Source organism: Symphalangus syndactylus, chromosome 9 (genome assembly GCF_028878055.3).
Source record: "Symphalangus syndactylus isolate Jambi chromosome 9, NHGRI_mSymSyn1-v2.1_pri, whole genome shotgun sequence".
Taxonomy (NCBI): Eukaryota; Metazoa; Chordata; class Mammalia; order Primates; family Hylobatidae; genus Symphalangus; species Symphalangus syndactylus.
In genome coordinates this window covers 60,679,417-60,695,217 of record NC_072431.2, presented here as the reverse complement: position 1 = coordinate 60,695,217, position 15,801 = coordinate 60,679,417, and the positions used below count along the sequence as shown (strand labels likewise).

General features: G+C 56.8%; 1 protein-coding gene across 5 annotated transcripts in view; it reads right to left on the bottom strand.

Moving 5' to 3' along the window:
- Positions 1-809: 809 nt before the first annotated feature.
- The window catches only part of CUX1 (cut like homeobox 1), a 465,511-nt gene continuing 450,519 nt past the window's right edge, over positions 810-15,801 (bottom strand). For all 5 annotated transcript variants that reach the window (XM_055292664.2, XM_055292665.2, XM_055292668.2 and 2 more), the window contains 9 exons: positions 11,264-11,391; positions 10,445-10,511; positions 9,399-9,511; positions 6,686-6,802; positions 4,647-4,730; positions 3,921-3,977; positions 2,854-2,934; positions 1,993-2,057; positions 810-1,747 (listed from right to left, as the gene is read on the bottom strand). In XM_055292664.2, the coding sequence (XP_055148639.1) occupies positions 1,678-1,747; positions 1,993-2,057; positions 2,854-2,934; positions 3,921-3,977; positions 4,647-4,730; positions 6,686-6,802; positions 9,399-9,511; positions 10,445-10,511; positions 11,264-11,391 (782 nt within the window). In that variant the 3' untranslated portion in view covers positions 810-1,677. The remainder of the gene's footprint in view (positions 1,748-1,992; positions 2,058-2,853; positions 2,935-3,920; positions 3,978-4,646; positions 4,731-6,685; positions 6,803-9,398; positions 9,512-10,444; positions 10,512-11,263; positions 11,392-15,801) is intronic.

Sequence of the window (15,801 nt, the reverse complement as noted above, 5' to 3'; positions counted from 1 at the left end):
ATTAATGGACCCACTCCAGACCCAGAGACTGCGCTCCTCCATCTGAGGCTGGGCTGGAGGTGAGGTGGCCCAGAACCTGTGGCTCAGGGGGGCTCCCATGTGAGGCTGGTGCTCAGGGGGATTGATGGGCACAGGCTCTGCAGCCCCTGGCAGGCGGGGGCCCATGGGAAAGGGGAGCACAGAAAGGGAAGCAGAGATTCCCCAGGAACTGACGTGGACCAAGACACGTCATACACCCAACCACAGCCTGACAGGTGGTGGTTTTTTTTTTTTGAGATGGAGTCTCACTCTGTTTCCCAGGCTGGAGTGCACTGGCACGATCTCGGCTCACTGTAACCTCCGCCTCCCGGGTTCAAAAGATTCTCCTGCCTCACCCTCCCGAGTAGCTGGGATTACAGGCATGCGCCACCACGCCCGGCTAATTTTTGTATTTTTGGTAGAGACGGGGTTTCACTATGTTGGCCAGGCTGGTCACGAACTCCTGACCTAAAGTGATCCACCTGCCTCAGCCTCCCAAAGTGCTGGGATTACAGGTGTAAACCACCACACCTGGCCCCGGGTGGTTTTTGAATAAAGGAATGGGTTTCCATTTTTGATGGTGCTACTTGTCCTCTCAAAAGCACTCGGACACTGGATCTGGGTTTCAGCAGAGCTCTGAACATACTCATGGAATTCCTGGAGATGAGAAGAGGGGGAGGAATGTTCTGTGTGCCCAGCTGTGAGGCCAGCCCCAGCTCCCAGGGGTGGCACCACAGGCGTCCCCACCAGCCTCCAGTCCCTCCAGCGTCCCAGAGCACAGAGCACCAGGGTGGCTGCAACCGTGGTTTATTTCAAATGTGCAAAGCTAAATATGCAACTACAAATCTAACTTAGGAAGGCCTGCCAGTGGCCCTGAGAGGTGGCCGTGCTAGGGTGGTCCACAGCCAGTTCTGATTGGCTAGGAGACGCTCAGACCCCTCAGGCCAATCCATGAGTCTGAAGAGACTGGGGCTCGGGGGCTCATTAGAGACTCTTCATTACCTAGAAACCAGAATATCTTGCTAAAGAAGAAAGCAGAAATCACGTGGGTCTGGGGGCAGGGAGGGGATAATAGAAACTGTTCCGCTGGCTGGGGCTCTCTCTCTTGGGGTGCAGTGGGGGAGGGGGCAGACTCTGTCAAGCCTCATATACTCTGCAGGGTGGGGCCGGTGGCAAAGGCAGGCTGGGGGTGCTGGACTCAAAGCTTGCTGTCCTGGAAGGAAGCGCCTTTCGCCTCTTATGGGGCATGGGGGGATCCTAGGGGAGCCCAAGAGGATTGCAGTGCAGACAGGCCCAAGCTGGATTAACCACAGCTGGAATCGGTGCTCACCCAATCAGCCTCCCAGCTGAGGGACCTCTGCCACCAGGGCTGGAGGTCAGGCTGCAGGCAGAGCCCTAGCCTGAGGTGGGGGCTGAGAGGGTCTCTGTGGCTTAGCCTAGCCGGGCATTGGTGGCTGGCCTTCTGGACCTAGCGGGCCTGATGTGACCGAGACATTCTTTCAAGGGGACCCGAGGCGACCTGGGGCCTCTGGCAGCTGCTGGACAGCGGATAAGGGCAGTTTCCTTGGGGGATTCTTCAGGGGAGTCTAAGTGATTAGATGCACTGAGCAGTCGGGGTGGAGGCGCAGCCGTCACTGTCACGGGAGAGGCCCCGGGGTATCACTGCCACAAGTCACCAGCCGCCGCCCCGTTGTCATTCTCGTGGAACTTGTGCAGGTGGTCGGCGAACCTGGGGGACACGGGAAGCTTTGCTGAGGCCGAGTGTGTGTGTTGGGAAAGGGGGGTGTGTACCATGTGATGGGGTGGGGCTGGGGGGTAGTGGACACCGGGAGTAGGGGGAGGGGGAGGGCCAGAATGGGGGGCTGCGATGGAGGGCTAAGGAGTGGGGGACATGAGGCAGGAACTCGGGGGTGTTGCAGGGGGTGCTGGGAGCTCGCTGTGGGGCTGAAGGGGGGCCCAAGTGGGGGTCCTCACTTCTTGGCACAGAAGGTGGCACAGTCCCTCTCCACGCTCTCGCTCCATGCCAGCTTGTAGAGCACCTGGCCAGGTGGAGACACGGTGAACTGCCCATTCGCCTCAAGGCCACCCCTGCAGCCCACCCATGGCCCCTGGGCCTGGGCCTGGCCTGGAACATAAAGGGTCTCGAGCCCCAGGCTCCAGGGCAGGTGGGCCTTAGACATGCTCCTGCGCCCACTGTTTCTGCAGATGGTCAGATGGGCCCAGACACGGAGGCACCTCCTCTAATACTGTGGGCCAACCCTTGGAAGGGCCAGGACCCGCTGGGCCCTGGGGTCAGAACTTGAGCCCAGGTTAGCCCTGTAGGGGCCATCTTGACTGTGCTGGGGACAGGAGTCCCCAAGGCTGGATCCTTCCAGAGACACAGCCTTCCACCCCTCTTCTCCCTCAACTTGGCAGACATGGAGGCCCTTATCCGCTAAATAGAACGCCACCTCCACAGCTGAGGAGGTTAGTTCAAGACGCCCCTTCTCTGTGCAGTCTTCGTGACTGTCCCTTGGTGGAGTTCATTAGACCTGCTCCCTTCCCACTCCATCCCTTCTTCCCACGAAGCCCCTCTGGGACCAGTCCCAGAGGCGATCAGCCAGGCCTTTTTCACAGAGCGGCCCGACTGGTGCCCTGGCCAGAGGTCCCAATGGGGTGGGTCCTTCTCATCCCTGGGGTGGGCCAAGGCTCTCGAAGGGGAGAGTCGTGGCCGCAAGCTGGAGATGCAGCTTGGGGTAGGCCCAGGGGCCAGGCCAGTGTAACAGGCCCTGCTGCCCTGGAGGTCAGGGCTGGGGGTGGTGAATGTGTCCCTGGCCCGCCCGTGTGCACACTCACCAGGAAGACCAGGCAGTGCAGGAACAGTGTGTAGAAGAAGCCGATGGTGCGCGCCATCTTGTTGGAGAGAACCAGACGCCCCTGGGAGCAAGGAAGGGGTGAGGGGTGAGTGGGGATGGGGCCGGCCTCACCCACCCCTGCAGGGCTGCCTGGGCTTCACAGAAAGGGCCCTAGGGTGGCAAGGGGAGGAAAGGGACAGGAAGCTGGGGCCCCCATTCCACCATTATGGGCGAGGGACATGGGCTGCTGGAATTCTTTTTTTTTTTTTTTTTTTTTTCCTCTGTCGCCCAGGCTGGAGTGCAGTGGTGGTATCTTGGCTCACTGCAACCTCCACCTCCTGGGTTCAAGTGATTCTCTTGCCTCAGTCTCCTGAGTAGCTGGGATTACAGGCGTGTGCCACCACGCCCAGCTAATTTTTGTATTTTTACTAGAGATGGGGTTTCACCATGTTGGCCAGGCTGGTCTCGAACTCCAGACCTCAGATGATCTGCCCACCTCGGCCTCCCAAAGTGCTGAGATTACAGGCGTGAGCCACCGTGCCCGGCCACTGGAATTCTTTAAAAAAATTTTTTTGAGACAAGGTTGCCCAGGCTGGAATGTAGTGGTCACAGCTCACTGTAGCTTTGACTTACTAGGCTCAAGTGATCCTCCTCTGTCAGCCTCCTGAGTAGCCGGGACTACAGGTGCACACCACTGTGCCTGGCTAATTTTATTTTTTGTAGAGACAGGGTCTTACTGTGTTGCCCAGGCTGGTCTTGAACTCCTGGGCTCAAGCAATCCTCTGGCCTCCCAAAGTGCTGGGATGACAGGTGTGAGCCACCACGCCTGACTCTAGGCTGCAGGAATTCTGAGGAATGGCCCCCCTACAGCCCAGTTCAGAACCATGCTGTGAACCAAGCTCTCAGAGGATCTGCCCGGGAAGGGGAGAGACCCTGTCCCAGGTCACACAGCCACTCTTGGCAGGGCAGGCGGCTCCTCCAGCCTGGGCTTCAGGGCAGGTAAAGAGGTGCCTGGAGACAGAGGCTCAGGCCTGTCCGGGGAAGGGGCGGGTAGGGGCAGGGACTCACCATGCTGAGGGTGGCCTTGTCCCAGGGACTCAGGCTCAGGTACTTCCTCTGCCGCTCCTGCACAGTGAGGGACGATCAGGAAAGGACCCCAAAGGACCTCACAGGCCCTGGCTTGTGGCAGAGAGCAGGGCCCAGCCAGCCACAGGCCACCGTGTCTCGCTGTTCTTGCAGACCCCCAGGGGGCTGCCAGGGTGCTGCCAGGGGCTTCCCTGGGTGCACAGTCTACTCAGTGTGACATTCTGAACTCCCCTGACATCTGTGAGAGCCCCTCCCCGCCTCTGCAGCTGCCCACTCTGCCCATGGGAAAGTTCTCCATGGGCAGAGCTTCTGCAGTCTGGGTGGGGGAGGGGAGTTGTGGGCGATCCACCATGGATCGCCTGACTCCGGGAGCTCTAACTGGTTTTTCCTTGTCTGCCTGTCCCCCAAATGTACTCCAGGTTAACCCGGTCACTGCCACACACCCTCAGGTAGCCATCGGCAGGTGTTCCTGAATGGGCCCTGGGCCTACATTGCACGGAAGCGATGGGGAGGCTGTCCTGGGGGGGCTCCTGACCTGAGGAGCCAGGGTGTGCAGGACTGGCATGGCAAGGCTGGCCGAGAGCACCCAGACGAGGGCAGGTGGAGGGGAGCCAGGGAAGGCCGAGGGCTCAGGGATGGGGGCCAGGTGATGGGGGCTTCCCTGGGCCGATGCCCCTCCCCTCCCCTGCCCAGGCTGGGCTCACAAACCCGCTTGCTGAAGGAGGAGAAAGGGTCCAGGCGCTCCTCGTACTGGGACGAGTATCGCAGCTCCGTGTCATCACTGCCGCTGCCCTGCACAGCCAGGGAGGGGAAGAGACCCAGTCAGTGCCTTGGGGCCCAGCGGGAAGGGCAGGAGCCCAGGGGAGCCTCAGTTTCCTCATCTGCAAAAAGGGAAGTGGGGGAGGGAGCCCTAGATCCCAGAGGCGGCAGGAGAGGGTGCTGGGGTGACAACGTGAATGTGGCTGGTGCCTCCTGCCACAGGGGCATGGAGTTACCCATGGGGTCAGGGCCACAGTGCCTCTGGGCACAGATGGGGAACTGAGGCCCAGGCAGGGCCGGGAGCAGGTGCAGGAAGGTGGGTTTGCTGGGAGTGTGGGGTGGTCATGCGGCCGGGCAGGCAGCTGGGAGAGGAGACGCCCCCCAGCTGGCCACCCAGAGCCTGGCTGGTTTGCAGAGTCTGAGTGCCCTCTGGTGGCCGAGGAGCGGCTCTGATGGGTGGGGACGGGGCTGGTGGCTGCTGGGCCCCAAAGGGAGAGGGAGAGGTGAATCCCTGCCCCACTATGCCCCACGCTCTTCTCTCACTCATAGAAAGGGTTTCCTGGCACGGGGTGGTCCCTGCGAGGCCTGGGGGCTGAGAGAAGCGACGCACAGGCCTCCCTAGCTCAGAAAAACTCGGCAAGTGAGTTTCTGATCCACTCTCTTGGTTGCTTTTTGGAGTGTGGACCAAATTCTGTTTACATTTTTTATTATTGCTTGCTTGCTTATTTATTTATTTATTTATTTATTTATTTATTTATTTATGACAGAGTTTCGCTCTGTCGCCCAGGCTGGAGTGCAATGGTGTGACCTCGGCTCACTGCAACCTCCATCTCTCAGGTTCAAGCGATTCTCCTGCCTTAGCCGCCTGAGTAGCTGAGATTGCAGGTGCATGACACCATGCCCAGCTAATTTTTATATTTTTAGTAGAGACGGGGTTTCACTATGTTGGCCAGGCTGGTCTGGAACTCCTGACCTCAAGTGAGTCGCCCGCCTCAGCCTCCCAAACCGCTGGGATTACATGCCTAGCCACCATGCCGGGCCTATTTATTTTTATTTTTTGGAGGCAGGGTCTTGCTCTGTCACCTGGGCTGGAGTGTAGTGGCTGGATCTCAGCTCACTGCAGCCTCTACCTCCTGGGCAAAAGTGATCCTCCCACCTCAGCCTCCTGAGTAGCTGGGACTACAGGCACGTGCCACGATGCCTGGCTAATCTTTGTATTTTCAGTAGAGACGGGGTTACGCTATGTTGGCCAGGCTGGTCTCAAACTCCACCCACCTTGGCCTCTCACAGTGCTGGGATTACAGGCATGAGCCACTGTGCCCGGCCCTTCTGGCATTTTATTTTATTTTTATTTTATTTTATTTATTTTATTTTATATTATTTTATTTTATTTTATTTTAATTTTTTTATTTTATATTTTATTTTATTTTATTTATTTTATTTTGTTTTGTTTTATTTTTGAGACAGAGTTTCGCTCTTGTTGCCCAGGCTGGAATGCAGTGGTGTGATCTTGGCTCACTGCAACCTCCACCTCCTGGGTTCCAGCAATTCTCCTGCCTCAGCCTCCTGAGTAGCCGGGACTACAGGTGTGCGCCACCATGCCCGGCTACTTTTTTTGTATTTTTAATAGAGACGGGGTTTCACCATGTTGGCCAGGCTGGTCTCGAACTTCTGAGCTCAGGCAATCATCCTGCCTCGGCCTCCCACAGTGGTGGGATGACAGGCATGAGCCACCATGCCTGGCCCTTCTGGCCAGTTTTTGTGAATGAATCTGGACAGGGGCTCCACTCTGTGAGCTTCTCCCAGCTTAGGGAGTGCAGCTAGCAGGCAGGTGGGTGGGTGGGGAGATGTCGGAAGGCCTCAGGGGGCCTCTGGGGCCCAGGGCTGCCCAGCACATCTTGGTCCCCAACCCTCCCACCTCCGGAGCCCTGATCGGCCTCTCTCCCTGCCTGGTCCACCTGGAGCTGAGGCCAGGGGAGGGCCCTCACCCGGCCAGGGTAGCTCTGCAGGAACTTGATCTTCTCAAATAGCTTGATGTTGTCGGCACGCAGGCTGTCCAGCTCACTCTGCAGGGCCTGGAGGGTGTGCTGGGCCAGGCGGTTCTCCTGTGGGGGGAGGGGCAAGTAAAGGGGTGGGGGAGAGGCCTCCATGCTGGCACAGGTGCTGCTCCGTCTACCTGGAGCCCCTTCTGTGCCCACAGCCTTCTCCTTGACCTGCCTGACTCTGTAAAGCTGCCTCTTCCCCCACTGTGGCCCCACCCCAGGCAGAAGTCAGGGATCTTGGGTCAGGTTTCTTCATATGTATTACGTTGGTGCAAATGTAATCGTGGTTTTTGCCCTTAAAAGTAATGGCAAACACCATGATTACATTTGCATCAACCTTAATATATGACAGAGCAAGACCTTGTCTATATATTTTATTTTATTTTTTATTTTTATTTTTATTATTTTTTGGATACGGAGTTTCACTCTTGTTGCCCAGGCTGGAGTGCAATGATGCAATCAATCTCGGCTCACTGCAACCTCTGCCTCCCAGGTTCAAGTGATTCTCCTGCCTCAGCCTCCCAAGTAGCTGGGATTACGGGCACGTGCCACCATGCCTGGCTAGTTTTTTTTGTATTTAGTAAAGACAGGGTTTTACCATTTTGTTCAGGCTGGTCTCGAACTCCTGATCTCAGATGATCCACCTACCTCTGCCTCCCAAAGTGTTGGGATTATAGGCGTGAGCTGCTGCGCCTGGCCCCTGTCTATATATTTTAGAGACAAGGTCTTGCTCTATCACCCAGGCTAGAATAAAGTGGCACGACCAGAGCTCACTGCAGCCTCAGCCTCCCGACTCAAGCAATCCTCCCATCTCAGCCTCCCAGGTAGCTGGGACTATAGGCTCGCACCACCATGCCCAGCTACTTTTTTATTTTTGCAGAGACGGGGTCTCACTGCGTTGCCCAGGCTGGTCTCAAACTCCTGGGCTCAAGCAATCCTCCCACTTCAGCCTCCCAAAGTGCTGGGATTACAGGCGTGAGCCACGATGCCTGGTCAGATTTCTTCATACCTTTTTTTTGTCATTGTTATTAGCCTTTTAAAAACGATTATTGAGATATAATACCCATAACATAAACATCAGCATTTCAAAGTGTACAGTTCGGTCATTTGTATCCACAATGTTGTGCAACCATCCCTACTACCTAATTCCAGAACGTTTAAAATCACCCCAATAAGAAACCCCAAACCTGCCAGCAGTCACTCCCCATTCCCTCCTCCCCTACTGCCTGGCAACCGGCAGTCTCCTTTTTGTCTCTATGGATTTGCCTATACCGGACGTTTCGTATTCATGGGATCACACACTGTGTGGTTTTAATATTTGCCAATCTAAAGGCAAGGTGAAATGGAATCTCAGTTTTCAATTTATTCAAATGCTTGAATAAGTGTTTCTTTCACACTATTCAAAATTCAAGCAGTGGCCAGCGCAGTGGCTCACACCTGTAATCCCAGCACTTTAGGAGGCTGAGGTTGGCAGATCACCTGAGGTCAGGAGTTCGAGACCAGCCTGGCCAACATGGAGAAACCTTGTCTCTACTAAAAATACAAAAATTAGCTGGGTGTGATGGCAGACGCTTGTAATCCCAGCTACGCGGGAGGCTGAGGCAGAAGAATCGCTTGAACCCGGGAGGTGGAGGTTGCAGTGAGCCGGGATTGTGCCACTGCACTCCAGCCTGGGCAACAGAACGAGACTCCGTCTCAAAAAACAAACACAACCAAAACTTGAGCAGTACAAAAAAGTATATGGCAGTATGACGCTTCCTCTAAAAACGTTAAACATAGAATTATCATAGGATCCAGTAATTCCACTTCTGGGTAGATACCCAAGAGAATTGAAGGCAGAGACTTGGAGAGATATTTATACACCCATATTCACAGCAGAATTATTCGCCATAGCCAAAAGGTGGAAGCAACATAAATGAATAGGTGAATGGATAAACAAAATGTGGTCTATATGCACAATGAAATATTATTCAGCCTTAAAAAGGAAGGAATTTTTTTTTTTTTTTTGAGATGGAGTCTTGCTCTGTCACCCAGGCTGGAGTGCAGTGGCACGATCTCATTGGCTCACTGCAACCTCTGCTTCCCAGGTTCAAGCGATCCTCCTGCCTCAGCCTCCCAAGTAGCTGGGACTACAGGCGCCCGCCACCACACCTGGCTAATTTTTGTATTTTTAGTAGAGATGGGGTTTCACCATGTTGGCCAGGCTGGTCTCAAACTCCCAACCTCAAGTGATCCGCTTGCCTCAGCCTCCCAAAGTGTTGGGATTACAGGCGTGAGCCACCGTGCCCGGCTCACCCTGTATTCTTGCAGTGCCACTGCCTGGCTTAAATCCTTCCTTGGTGCTCCTCCCTGCAGATTGAAGGCCACGCCCCCCAGCCTGGCAAGAGGGCACTCACCTGGCGACTTGTTTCACCTGGAATGATCTATGCTCCCTTCTGGCTCACTGGCCCCCGTGTCTCCTCTACTGTGAGCATCTGAGTCTTCTTTCAAAGCCCAGTGTGGCATGATCTCCTCCAGGAAGCCCTCCCTGACTGCACAGAACAAATCTCTTCCCCCTGAGGTTTATAGTCCGTGCTGCATCTCTCTCCTAAAAGCCTGTGTGTTCCCCCACTGTGTCCTTGGGCCCAAGGAGCATCAGGGAGAGAAGGATGTGACTCACGGCCTCAAGCTCCTGGTTCCGGGCACGGAAGCGCTCCCTCTGGCTGGAGATGATGGAAAGCAGTGAATCCACCTGGCCCTCTGGGAGGGCGCCGCTGGCTGGTGCTGTAGGTCCTAGCAGGTAGAGGAGGGTGGCTTGGGGTGGCAGGAGGCGGAACCCAGCAGGGGGCCCTTTGGGGTGGGTCCCCCAGCCCTGGGGGATTTCTGGCCAAATGCCATGGGGTAGAAGCCACATGGTGTCTGACTCCCTGGTGCTGGGCAGGTCGGGGAAGGGGAGGGGACAGCCAGGAGAACTGAGGAGCGTGAGAATGGATGGCAGGGGCTGACCTGACAATACGGACTCTGGGGAAGGGCCCAGCACCCCCATCTGCACTGTCAGAGGGCCAGGCCCAGAACTCCCCTCCCGGTCACTCTGTCCTTGAATCTGAGACCCTTGCAGCTGTCAGACTAGGCCTATATCCCCTGGAGAAGCAAAGGGGCAGGAGGGGAACTGGGGAGGCATAGGCATACCCCAGTATCCCGGTCCAGCAGCCTCAGGTTCTGTCCTCAATACCCAAGGAGGCTGCCTTCCCCCCACTGCATGGACCTCCGGCTGCACTTTGGCAGTGAGGCCTGGCTGACCACCACTCACCAGCCTTTCACAGGCTACCGGCAGGGCCGAAGGGTCAGGGCCCCAAGGTGGGGGTGTCAGGCTAAAATCCAGAAAGGCAGGTTGGGGGCTCATTCACCTTTTTGTTTTTTAGAGACAGGGTCTTGGTCTGTTGCCCAGGCTGGAGTGCAGGGGCATCATCATAGCTCACTGCAGCCTCCAATTCCTGGGCTCAGGCGATCCTCCCACCTCGGCCTCCAAAGTAGCTGGGACTATAGGTGTGCTCCACCACACCTGGCCTGACCCGACCCTTCGAAGGTTGCTGCTGCATTGCAGGCATGGGGGCCTGACCTTCTTAGAGGAAGGGACTACTCTTTGGGGATCTGGGTTCTCAGGCGGTATCACCTGTCTCCTTTTCCCTCCTCCTCCCTCCTCCCATTGGTCAGGCCTCTCCTTACCGTAGAATAGGGCAGTGGCCTCTTTGATGGGCTCCGGGATCTTCTCCAGGCGGTGCTCAGCGGCACCCTGCAGGTGACAGGAAGCGATGAGGAGGTGCCTCCGCACAGTGGGCATGGAATATTCCCTTTCAGCATGGCCAAGGCAAATGGCGGGGTGGGTGTGGCAAGGAGTGGGTGGGGCTGTCCGGGGTGCAGGCTGGCTGCAGGAGGGCCTGGACCTGGACACGTGGCATGAGCTACCAAAGAAGAGATGGCTGGGCCCTGAGTCACTCCTGAGGCCAGAGTTCAGCAGCAGTGTGGCTCTCCTCGCAGCCAGTCAGCTTTGATATGCATCAGACACCTGGGCCTCCCTGGCTCTGCAACCAGCCTGCCACGAGACCTGGGACAGCCCAGACTTCTCTCCCGGAGTCCCATTATGGCCTCTATAGAATGGGAGGTGGGCAAGGAGATGCCCTCCCTGGGCTGTTTGTGCCCCAGCCTGCTGTGATCTCCAGGCCCCAGGTCCTTTAGCTGGGAGATGGGTGCATGGTCCTGGCCTTGCCTCTGCCTCTGCTCTCAGGGCAGTGCCTGGAAAGAGGGGCCTCTGTGCTACCGCTAGGAAGCCCTGTGGCCTCTGCCCCATGGCCTGTCACCCCAAATCAGGGGCAGGGTGGTATTCATGGAGTAAGCAGGGAGAACCCAATCGTTTTAGGTGACAGCCCTTCTGGGTTGTCACCAGCTGCCTGATACACAGGCTAATCTGGGAAGTCAGTGTTTGCAGAGGCTAAAATAACCCTGGGCAGGTGGTGAGATGGGCATGGGGCAGGGGGATGGGCTCACCTCGGCGTCAGGGCGCTGGATGGACTGAATGATGCTCAGGTCCTGCTCCAGGCAGGCGATCAGCTCTCTCTGTTCAGTGGCTGTGGCCACAGCCTCAGTGACACGGACCTGCAGCTCCGCACAGCGTCCTGTGGCCAAAGGAAGACATGGCCGTCAGAGGGAGCCTGGTGGGACCCTTGGTGCCCTCCCCTGGTTCTGCCTCTCCAACCCACGGTCTGGAAGCAGGGCCGCCTGGATGCCGTGAGAGTGCTGGCTATTCCCTCCAACTCACCCCTGCCTAGAAGACCCCATTAGACCTAGGGCCTCCTCCAGGAAGCCCTGCCTGACTGTCAGAGGCACTCCTGGCCCCAAGCACTCTCTGGATTGGTGAAATCCCCTGGGTAGGAGAAGGAGCTCAGGTCAGGGATTAGGAGAAACCAGTGCAACATGGCTCTGCCCACGGCCGTTTGGCGGGACCTTGCCAGCCCCTTTCCCTCTCTGGGCCTCACTTTGCTTGTCATGTAGGGGCAAGGAGGCTCAAGTTGCTTCCTAGCTGATGTTCTGGGATAATGTCCAGTGGGAAGCCTGGGGGTAGGAGAGGCAGAGAAAGCTGCGGGGGGTGCAGTGGGGTGCGTAGGGGTCCCACCTCTGTGCTGACAGCAGAGGTGCTTGGTCCCGCCCCCAACAGAGGCTCCAGCTGCAGTGGTGGGGGCGGCGTGGTCCCCAAGGAGTCCCCCGACACACAGCCCTGTCCATCTCCCCCTCCTCCAGGTGCCAGTGTCATCTTTATAACAAAGCATCCAAACTGTGACTTTCCTGCCCTGCAGGAGGGTGAGAGACGTCGGGGAAGGGACCCAGACCTGAGCACGCATCGCCAGGCAGGACTTCAGTGACCCAGGAGCCAGGCAGCCCCAAGGGTGAGGTTTGGCCCCGTTTCTGGTTGACTGTGCGACTCAGGGCCACTGGATCCCTCTTTCAGGTCCCAAATGGTGACATGTAACATGGTGACAACAAACCTTGCTTAGGGTGAGCTGTTGGGGGCTGCAGAGAGGGAGACCGAGACCTGAGACCCAGGATGCTGTCCTTTGGGGTAGGCTGCACAGCCGCCAGGGGGCACTGTGGCCTCAGAAATGCACAAAGGCTGCAGGCTGTGGGCAGTGCCAGGGAAATGGTATGTGCAGCCTCCTCCATGGACTCATCCCTGACTGCGCCGCCCTCTGACCGGCTGTCATACCCGCCCTGGCTGGGATCAGTGTCCTGGGCCAGGATGGGGCAGCCCAGCCTCACCCCCACATGCTCCTGGGTTCCCACTGCACACCAAGTCCTTATAGATGAGTCAGAAAAGACGATTCACATTTTACAGTCGAAGAACGGAGGCTTCCCGACCTGGGACCAAACCCAAGGCATCCACCCCCAGCTCTGTCTAAGCCCTTGCCCACACCAGAGTCTCGCCTCGTTCAGGCCCCGAATGGATTTATTTTATTTTATTTTTTTGAGACAGAGTCTCACTCAGTCACCCAGGCTGGAGTGCAGTGGCTCCATCTCGGCTCACTGCAACTTCCGCCTCCAATGTTCAAGCAATTATCCTGCCTCAACCTCCTGAGTAGCTGGGATTACAGGCGCCTGCCACCATGCCCAGCTAATTTTTGTATTTTTAGTAGAGACGGGGTTTAGCAATGTTGTCCAGGTTGGTCCCAAACTCCCAACCTCAAGTGATCTGCCTGCCTCAACCTCCCAAAGTGCTGGGATTACAAGCGTGAGCCACCACGCTGGGCCCCTAAATGGATTTCTTCCTTTAGACATTCACTGAGCCCCTGGGTCCCTGGCAGGAAGGTGGTGTCTGCAGAAGTGAGGAGGGGATGAGGGAAGAGGCAGGACCTGAAGACAGGACCCGGCCTTGGAGGGAGGACTGTCAGGGGCAGGGTTGGGGCTGGCCCTGGGTCACCTGCAGGGATTTTAAGGAGACCCCAAAGGGGAGAGGTCCAGAGAGATGACAAATGCCATGCCCTCCTGGCCTGGGTGCAGAGTCCTTGGGTCCTGGCCTGTGGGATGTGATGGCAGAGCCGGCCACGCATGCTTAGGACGGGAGGTGGACAGCAGTTGTGAGATGTAGGGAGAGGAAACCACCAGAAATCTAATGGGGCCTTGGGTCACATTAATAGAGGTGAAGGGCCTGGACCAAGGGAGGGGATGCTTCAGTTTGGCCACAAACAGGAGCACATCCAAGAACCGTGCTGGGACTGATCCCATGGGGACAGTCTCCTGGGATAAAGCTTAAGCCCCAACAAGGCTCAGGGAAGCCACATTCCACCTCAGGGATGAGGGCCTGGAGGACAGAGAGACAGGGCTGAGATGGGGAACCTTTGCAGAGGTGACTTTTGCCAGGCCAGAGTGAGCCCTTTTCCCTAGAGGTGTGCGCCTGGCAAGAGGGGTGGATAAAAAGCTGCTGAGATGATTCCTTGCACTGCCTGTTTTATCTGCCCCTAGTCCGTGGCCACCCCAGTGTGGTCTTGGTCAGGTCTCTGGGGTGGCAGTGACTTGCAGCTCCCAGCGCCGTCCGTGGGCACCGGGGAGATGATGGGGTGCGTGGGCCTGGTCCCTGTGCACTTGTTCCTGTTGCCTACTCCTGCAGGGGAGGGCACACGGTCTCACCGTGCATATATGTGACATTCTGTGCAGGTGTGAGCACCTTGGCTGCAAACTCTCTGTCCTAGGCTGCCTGGTTCCCAGCTGGTGGCCCGCTGTCCTGGAAAGGGCCCATGTGTTAAGCTGGCCTGGAGGCCGGGCCATTGGCGCTGCTGCAGACGCTCTGGGCACTGGGTTAACTCCTGAGGGGATCTCGGGGTGTACAGCTGAGTGGTTGGGGGAGGCCATCCCTGAAGAGGTGGCTTGGGGTGATAGGAGCACAGGCCGGTTGCACGGGCAGCAGAATTGGGGGATGGCTGCTCGTGAAGCAGAGAGAACAGGCTGGGTAAGACAGGGCAGCGGAGGCTGGCAGGCAGTGAGACTGGAGGGAAGGCTCTGGGTAGAGGGGGGTGGACAGAGAACTGGAGGCTGCAGGGGACAGGATCTGGACACTGTCCCAGAGCCCAGCTGGATCCCAGCAGCAACCAGAGCTGTGCTTTGAAACTGTCACTCCACGCTGGGAGGACGCGAAGGCCAGGAGACTGGCTGTGCAGGCTTCCCCGAGAGAGGGGCCTCAGTTAGATGTACTTAGGGAAGGACAGGGCCTCACCGGCCAAGGGAGGGTCCCCTATCCCCCACTGGCTGCCTCACCCTGCCTTCTCTGCTAGAGGCTGGAACACGCAGGTGGGGAAGCTGGGGAAGCTGGGGTCACATCTCTGGTGGCCACTTGATGTCAAGTCCAGAACCAGGCTTGCATTCTGGCCCTGCCTTTTATGAATTTCACGACCTTCGGCAAGTTCTTCAACCTCTGGAGTACAGGGCTCTGGGGCGAGGCCACAGAAAGAGCTGGAGAGACAGCTGTGGACTCCATCGCTGTACAGAACCCAGGTGGGGAGGCCCGGGCCTGGCTCCCTGTGGGGTAAGGGGTGGCCAGCTGGCTGGCTTGGTTCTGGCATGCACAAAGGTGCTTGTGAACAGCTAAGGGCACGTGTGGTGGGGTGTGGACCTGTGGACCTGAGGCTGGAGATGCCGGTTGAGGAGATCTAGGGTCCCAGCGGTCAGAGCTTCGAAGCGTTTGGGGGGCTTGGAAGAAGACAGGAAGATGAGGGAAAGTTTGGAACTTCTTAGAGACTGGTTCTGTGGTTGTGACCAAAATGCTGTAATGAGTTAAGACTTTGGGGCTGGGCGCGGTAGCTCACACCTGTAATCCCAGCACTTTGGGAGGCTGAGGCGGGCAGATCACTTGAGGTCAGGAGTTTGAAACCAGCCTGGCCAACATGGCAAAAACTCGTCTCTACTAAAAAAAAAAAAAAAAAAAAAAATTAGCCGGGCATGGTGGCAGGAGCCTGTAATCCCAGCTATTTGGGAGGCTGAGGCAGGAGAATGGCTTGAATCTGGGAGGCGGAGGTTACAGTGAGCTGAGATGGCACCATTGTACTCCAGCCTGGGCAACAAGAGCGAAACTCCATCTCAAAAAAAAAAAAAGACTTTGGGGTACTGTTGGAAAGGCATGATTGTATTTTGCAATGTGAGAAGGACATGAGATTTGCATGAGGGGGGCAGGGGTGGAATGATATAGTTTGGATATTCATCCCTGTCCACATCTCATGTTGAAATGTAATCAAGCCAGGTGCAGTGGCTCTTGCCTATAATTCCAGCACTTTGGGAGGCTGAGGAGGGAGGATCACTGGAGCCCAGGAATTCGAGACCAACCTGGGTGACGTGGAAAAACCCAGTCTCTACAAAAAAAAAAAAAAAACCCACAGAAAAAATTAGCTGGGTGTGGTGGTGTAGCTGTAGTCCCAGCTACCAGGGAGGCTGAGATGGGAGGATCACCTGAGCCCAGGAGGCAGAGGTTGCAGTGAGCTGTGATCACAGCACTGCACTCTTGCTTGGGTGACAGAGTGAGACCCTGTCTCAAAAAAAAAAAAGGA